The sequence below is a fragment of the Balaenoptera acutorostrata genome, chromosome 6 (assembly GCF_949987535.1).
Source record: "Balaenoptera acutorostrata chromosome 6, mBalAcu1.1, whole genome shotgun sequence".
NCBI lineage: Eukaryota > Metazoa > Chordata > Mammalia > Artiodactyla > Balaenopteridae > Balaenoptera > Balaenoptera acutorostrata.
In genome coordinates this window covers 54,491,561-54,499,360 of record NC_080069.1, presented here as the reverse complement: position 1 = coordinate 54,499,360, position 7,800 = coordinate 54,491,561, and the positions used below count along the sequence as shown (strand labels likewise).

Genomic DNA, 7,800 nt, shown 5'->3' with positions numbered 1-7,800 from the left:
CGGGGACCTTGTAGATGCTGCTGGCCTGGCTGAGATGGGAACTCTGTGAACCCTGCTCTCTAGGTTCTCTGAAGACCTTCCTTCAGGCCTGGGTCTTAAATGGGGATGAATTTGTTTCCATTTTCTGAATGTTCCCTCTTACTTTCTACTTCTGTTTTTGCTTTTCAATTTGCACTCTCCAGATAGGTTAGGGCAGCGTTTCTCAACCACTGTTTTTCCTCCTTGCCTCCCCTTCTCCTGCCCACAGAGCCTTTTTAGATATTATTTTTCCATATGGCCCCCCTATGAAATTTTGATACACAGATATACTGTGTCTATCGATATGTACTCCATGCATATCTTTAATTTATAAATAGAAAAAGAAAGTGAAATTTTATTCTTTTTATTCGATGCAGGGGTGAGTATGACAAAAAAAATTTAGGCTAAAAATTAACTGTAAAAGCTACTGCAATTAGTTTAACATTTTGGTTAATTGTGCAGAATGACTTTTAATGTAATACATTTACTTAATAAATAGGAATGTATCAAATTACATATTCAATAAAAATTTATACAAATACTTCATAAGAATACCAATGTATAGATATATTTAAAAATCTATCAAAACTGCTAAAACCATTGAAAATTTAAATGATTGTCTTAACATTTATTTTTAGGTAATTATTACTTTTGATTCATATCATAAAATGATTTCTAACTTCACTAGCTGCTCGATATTCATCTAGATATTGTCAACAACTTTTTCTCTTTAGGACTAGACATAATTATTGATCTCCTAGGTAACTTTTTTAGAATTAAATAATAAAATACAACCTATTTGTGTTTAATTCCCGATGCCCACATCACACTGAGGCTCAAACATAAGCAAAATCCACAAGACAGACAACGACAGCTCATAAGTAAGCAAAGGCCACCTCTCACATTATGACTTTGAGTTCAAGCATATGATGGAGAGAAAGTCCTCTAAGGAAACATCAAGCCACCAGAGCTTGTAGCACTGATCCTGCATATTGTGTATCTTCCATGTACTCAATGTCAATGCCTCTCATCTCATACACAAGAAAACCCAAAGAGAACAATGAATACAAAGGAATGAGATTTTGCTGGATAGAGTTGAGCTTTGGAGTGCCACCCACCATTGTAGTAGCTGAGATTTGTTCGCACCCCTAAGAACTAACGTTTGCACCCATGGGAGCAATCTGCTCCCCAATGAGAATGCATGCATGATCTAGGAATCATCATCAATTTGAATCTTTCTCTGTATTTTTGCACTGAATTTCAGATTCCCCAAAGGACTGTCTAAGGTTCCAATCCAAGCCTATTCTTTTCAAACCAAAGAAACCATCTTTGTAATTAATTGAGAACTGGATAAATATTGATTGGTATCATGGAAAGAATTAACTTTCAACTCTGGTCATGAATTCTTTTATTTTGCAGTGGATGTTCTGTGGCCTCAGCCCTCTCCAATTCCGATCTTTCAATAAATAATAGGAATGTGACCATCTTTGGCAAATCAGCTCTGTAGCAACTGGGCTCTGTCGTATTCTCTGTGGTATCCTCGGCACCAGGCCCAGTGTAATCACGCCACAAGTCATTTTAACCAAAGCAGTTTCTCAGATGTTGTCCTTCTAATGGAAGGCAGTTACGAATGACCAAGCTATTTTCATTTATCACGGTCATATTGGCCATGATTATAATAGACAGTGGATAGTAGTTCCACTCTATTCCTACTGGTATCAGTCATGCCTACTGAGTTTGTTGCTAAAACCACTAGGATTCTCTTCTCTTTAAGGTGCATATGGCCCTGCAGATTCAAGTTGTAAGAGCAGCACAATTTTCAGCCTTTGCCCGGCACTCTATTAAACTCAGGAGGATGGCCTCGTCGCTAATTTGTCCTCTACTAGGTCCTGACAGAATATAACCAGCTTGGTGTCACATACAGAGCCACGTATCTGAAGTCAGACTCTCCCTGATTCACACAGGTCACAGCAACCAGACAATTAACCGCGTTACTCTTCGGTGGATCTTTACAGATGTGGCAATGACTACCTATATACTGAGATTCTTTGGAGACTCCTCACAAAGACTGATGAACGATCATTTTCATCCTGTGTCTTCATTCCCTTCCAAGGGACGATGGGGTCCATCTCAGTTTGATTTCCAAATTTTGACACATAATAAAGCATTACTGCAGGTTGAAAATCAAGAGTTTGGATTCTGGGTCCTCGGTCTGCTCTTTTGGCCTGATAAATTGCTCATTCTTCTTTATTTACATTAATATATTGTCTCTTCTGGATGCCAAGACATGTAGCCTTCAATGCTCTTTCTGGTCTGAATGTTTCGGTCCCCACAAAATTCGTATTTGGAAGTCCTAACCCCCAAAGTGATGGTATCAGGTGGCGGGCCCTTTAGGACTTGATTAGGGTGTGAAGATGGAGGCCTCACGAATGGAATTAGTGCCCTTATCAAAGAGGTCAGAGATAAATGCCTCCCTCTCCTGCTGTATGATGATACAAGGAGAACTCTGCAGTGTGAGACGTGAAGCAGGCTCTCACCAGAACTGGACCACGCTGACAGCCAGATCTTGGATTTCCAGACTCTGGAGCTGTGAGCAATACGTTTCTGCTCTTTCCAAACTACCCAGTCTATGCTCTTTTGTTGAAGAAGCCCAAATAGTAAGACATGACCTGACTTACTGTGTCCTCAGAATACCTCCCAGGAGTCTGTAAAATACCTAAAGCGAGAGACACCATCTTACCCAACCCCATTTCCTAGACAGCTAGTCCAGTCCCTATCATTTCCAGAGCTCAATCCATACTCATGAAGGGACCAGTGATGATAGTAATAGGAGAAGGAACAATACCAACATATATTAGATAGATATGATATGAGAGGACGATAATCTACAGAGACTTTGTAAATTCTTCATGGTTCTACAAGGGAAGTGATAATGGAATATTGTGTGAGATATTTTTTTAAAGATCATTTGCAGGAATATTTTCTTCTTCAAGTTTGCATTTTGAATACTTAGAAGAGCAGGATGAGAATCATGGGCCTGGACGGAAATGGAAGAGTAGCTCTCCCCTTTTTCTTCAGTCATCCTCAAGTACTTGCAAGGAGCTGCCTGATCATACTTTTCTCGTCTCCCTCAGGCAATAAGGAAACAACTTGTGTCTACATTTGTGGATATTTTCCTCGTAGGCTATGCCTTTGGGCATCAACTTGAATGCTTCTTTCAAACAGTCTATGATACTGTGAACTCTGAGTGACATCCGTGTCATCTTCCCCAAGCTGCACTTGTGGAATAAGAATTTGGGTGTGATTGTGGGTGTGTTGTTTTTTAGTTTTCTTTATTTCAGCAAATGAACAATAAAAATACATGAAATCATAATACCACTGAGTCTGAGAATAAACATCCAAACTTGACTGTTTTCTTTCTTTTAAGGCAGAACTAGAGGATGAGAGTTTTTTTAACTTTTTATTTCATACTGGAGTATATCTGATTAACAATGCTGTGCTAGCCTCAGGTGTACAGCAAAGTGATTCAGCCACACGCATACATGCATCCATTCTTTCTCAAACTCCCCTCCCATCTAGGTTGCCACATAATACTGAGCAGAGTTCCCTGTGCTACACAGTAGGTCCCTGTTGGCCATCCATCCCAAATATAGCAGTGTGTTTATGTCAATCCCAAACTCCCCAACTATCCCTCCCACACACCCTTCTCCCCGGTAACCATAAGTTTGTTCTGTTAGTCTGTGAGTCCGTTTCTGTTTTGTAAGTAAGTTCATTTGTATCATTTTTTTTAGATTCCACATATAAACGATATTTCTCTTTCTCTGTGGGTCAGATTGTTTTTTAACGAAGTGTGTGCAAGCAAGAACATTAGTTGTTCCTCTCCACCCACACCCAGAACTTCATTAGGACAAATAGTGTAAAGATGAAAAGTGGTCTTTTGCGCTGAACTTGTCTCCTCGTCCATTAATCATCTAATAATTTCCCAGCTTCTTTGCAGTGAGATTTCCACAAGGATAAATCCAGGCCATGTAATGTGAGCAGAAGTGCTCTTGCCCTGTATGGTCCTGGCCCTTGAAAACCTCCCATGTGATGCACCAGACATTTTTCCCTTTACCACTGAGTGGAATAGACTCAAGTACTGCAGAAAAATTTGGAGTCACCTGTTGATGATGGAAAAATCCACAAAACAGGGGGTACCCATGTCCCTGAATCACTCTTTGGAGAGCAACTTAGAACATCCATCTGATCAGGAATGCCTGCCTTGTGTTCTTATACCAGGGAAAGATAAGACTCTATTATGATCAAATTCCTGACAGCATTCTGTTTACCTGTTACAGCAGTCAGCATTAAGTTAACTGGCAAATATCTCTTAACACCACACTATCCAAAAAACCTTTCTATACTTCATATGTTGGAAATAGCAAATACCTCTCCCAAAACTTAAAGTGATCTTTTAAATTACGTTATAAAATTATTGATACAAGAAAAGAGATTGGGGCTTCCCTGGTGGCGCAGTGGTTGAGAATCTGCCTGCTAATGCAGGGGACATGGGTTCGAGCCCTGGTCTGGGAAGATCCCACATGCCGCGGAGAAACTAGGCCCGTGAGGCACAATTGCTGAGCCTGCGCGTCTGGAGCCCGTGCTCCGCAGCGGGAGAGGCCGCGATAATGAGAGGCCCGCTCACCGCGATGAAGAGTGGCCCCCACGTGCCACAACTAGAGAGAAAGCCCTCGCACAGAAACGAAGACCCAACACAGCCATAAATAAATTAATTAATTTAATTAAATAAATATTTTAAAAAGAAAAAAAGAAAAGAGATTGTGTTCTTCTGTCAAAACCTGTTTTAAAATCATGATTTTCATTTCAGACATTTTTCAGCCTGTGAGGAAACACAAGTCGAGGTTGCTTTGGTCTTGAACACTAATGTAATTGAATGAAAAGTGTCACGAGTATAAAAAATATTCTGTATTTGTTGACATTTCTTTGAGGATTCTTACATAAGGGAAAGGCACCTTTCAATTTCCACTCTGACAACCTCCCAGGCACAGGGGCTGTATTCCTTTGCCTTCAGGTAGACATGGATTCCGTGGAAATACTCCCGGGCAGCAAGTTCCAAATCTCGACAATCTAGATTGTCTTTTTTCAGCTGCTCCAGTCGGTGCAGCCTCAGATGAAGGCTGGAGAGAAGTTTATCGAGGAGGGTGTTGTTCCAGGCAGCACGGCTGTCCTCCGTGGCGAAGAGGTTGAAGATCTGCTGGAGCATCAGATGGTGGTGACAGGTGCCTTGAGTCATCTGGATTGGGGTGATATTCTCTCTTTTCCAAGGACATTTGAAGTCGGTTCTGTCCTTTAGGCACCACTGAGAGGGGATCCTTTGCATCTGTGCCAAATGTTGGAAGACTTCCTTGTTTTCCTGGCTATGGCTTCTAGGCAAGTTCCAGCCAAGAGAGCAAGCAGGGATGGAGCAGAGCATCACTCCTGCCACTAGCAAATAGATCTGGGCCATTGAGAATGAGTGATTCACTAGATGGCCGCCAGGGGGCGCGCGGGCACCGCCAAACAATTAGTGGGAAGCTTCCTTCCCTGGAACTGTGGACAGCGTCCTTCCCTAGGCGGCCGGTAGAGGGCGCAGGGTTTGTTTGGGAAACGCCGACTACTGAGTTTGCAGTCTGCGGTTGTCTCCTGCGGTTCGAGAGACAGGGCGAAACGTAGTCTCTGAGGCTGCTTTAATAGTCAGCATAGCGCGCGAAACACCTTCGTTTACTCGGTGCCGAGTGTTGAAGAGGAAGCCTTGTCGCGGCCTGGCCAGCGACATTTTTGTCTGGTTGGGAACCGGAACCTTGCATTTTCGGGGCTTCCCCTGAGTTTTGCGCTTTATTTTCTCACAGAAACTTGAGCGAGGCAATTTTGGGGAAAGAAGCCTTTTTCTGAGCGGTCTGAGGTGGGGAATCAGAGCGATTCCCAGCCTCAGAGAAAGGGGAGCCGAGTTTACAGATTCGGGCTCGTTTCTGGCGCGAGGCAGCGAAGGCTCAGAGAAAAGGGAACGCGGCGGCGGCGATGGGACGACAGGACGATGTTGGGGCCGCCCTGCGGGTGAGTCGGAGCGCGGCCACCACCGGGGCCGAGGACGCGGGAGCTGAGCGCCCCTGTAGATGCTCTGGGACTTCATGGTGTCTTTCAAGGATACAGCGTTAAAGTGAGGGAGAAAGTACTGAATATCTGAAAAGAAGGAATATTAAAACACTCACAGCATTTTATTTTTTATATTTTAAAATTAATTTTATATTTAACTTAATTCATATCATATTTAAATTAACTATTTTAAATGTTTCATATTTTTATAATAAATTGATGTTTAAATATTTTCAATATTAAGCATAGAATATTAAAATATATTTTCATATTAAAATATATTTTCCTATTAAAATACAGCATTTTATTAAACTTTATTTAAACTATTGTCTTTATACTAAAGTATTTAATATAATTAATTATTTGTTTATTTATTTTAGGCTGGGTTTATATTTATTTTAGGCTGGGTTCAGTCTTCCTGGCGGTGCGCGGGCTTCTCATTGCGGTGGCTTCTCTTGTTGAGGAGCACGGGCTCTGGGCGCGCAAGCTCAGTAGTTGTGGCTTGCGGGCTCCAGAGCACAGGCTCAGTAGTAGCAACACATGGACTTAGTTGTTCCACGGCATGTGGGATCTTCCCAGACCAGGGATCAAAGCCGTATCCTCTGCGTAGGCAGGTGGATTTTTAACCACTGCGCCACTAGGGAAATCCCAAGTATTGAATGCAACTTTACTTTTCTACCTTTAATGGAAGCCAACTCATTAATATTTTCAAGATTACTTTTTCACTTGTTTTTAATTGAGGGAATTACCATGTTTGACAATTTCTAATGACCCCGTGATAGTCTTAACTGATTTTTAACTCATGTTCCTGAAATGTCTTTCCCAGGACCTCACCTTGACTATATGGTTAGAAAGAAGACTTGGTGTGTACAAGCAACTGAGGACGTTTAGCAGGTCAGACTTTTTCATTTTTCTTTAGTAAGAATTTTATACACTAAGTGGAATTTGCCCAAATTTCATTTACATCATGAAGGCTTACTTTGTAAGACTGTCAGGGCCATGCAAATGGAGGTCAACTTCATTTCCTTACTTAATATTTTTATATTTTGTTCCTCGTGCATATTTTGGTATTAATTTTCATTTTAAAATATTGCATTAAAACATCCTTTATCTTGATGACTTAGATTTGGTGCCTTCTTACCATTCGTGCTTAAGAGAAGCACTAGCTTAACATTGCCCTAATGGTAACCCAGGAAATAGCTTTTGAATTAGAGTATTGTGCTGTTCCATGGCTGAAAATCTAGGAATGCTTTACTTCTCATCACTCTTTCCCACATATACATATTTCTAACCATTTTCCTGGTCTCTACAACATGATTTTAATGTCTTTTTTTTTAAGGAAGAAACCCTTTTGACTGCCTTCATCTGATTTTCTCAACTCACACCCCCTTGGCTATGGTAACCACAAATCTGATCTCTTTTTCTCTGAGGTTATGTGTTTGTTTTGAAAGTATAATTTAATCTGTGTCTTAAAAATTAACACCAGAGGTGGTCTGAAACAAAATAAGGTGAGGAAAAGGACTATTTATCTCATTTATACTAGTCACAGAGCAGCCTTTTTTTTTTTTCTGGGGAGGAGGTCAAAACACTTTCTTAGATGCTGCAAAGAGCTTCTGATGCCGTAGGATTTCTCCTTAACGTACCGGACCC

General features: G+C 41.2%; 1 protein-coding gene across 1 annotated transcript; it reads right to left on the bottom strand.

Annotated features, from left to right (window-relative positions):
* Positions 1 to 5,011: 5,011 nt before the first annotated feature.
* On the bottom strand, positions 5,012 to 5,524 carry LOC130708480 (interferon alpha-17-like). The gene has a single exon (XM_057549076.1). It carries the CDS (start codon positions 5,522 to 5,524, stop codon positions 5,012 to 5,014), a length of 513 nt encoding a protein of 170 aa, XP_057405059.1.
* Positions 5,525 to 7,800: the final 2,276 nt, after the last annotated feature.

What these genes read in the sequence shown, in the direction of transcription:
- LOC130708480 (XM_057549076.1), bottom strand. Translation starts at nt 5,524, where the DNA reads ATGGCCCAGATCTATTTGCTAGTGGCAGGAGTGATGCTCTGCTCCATC.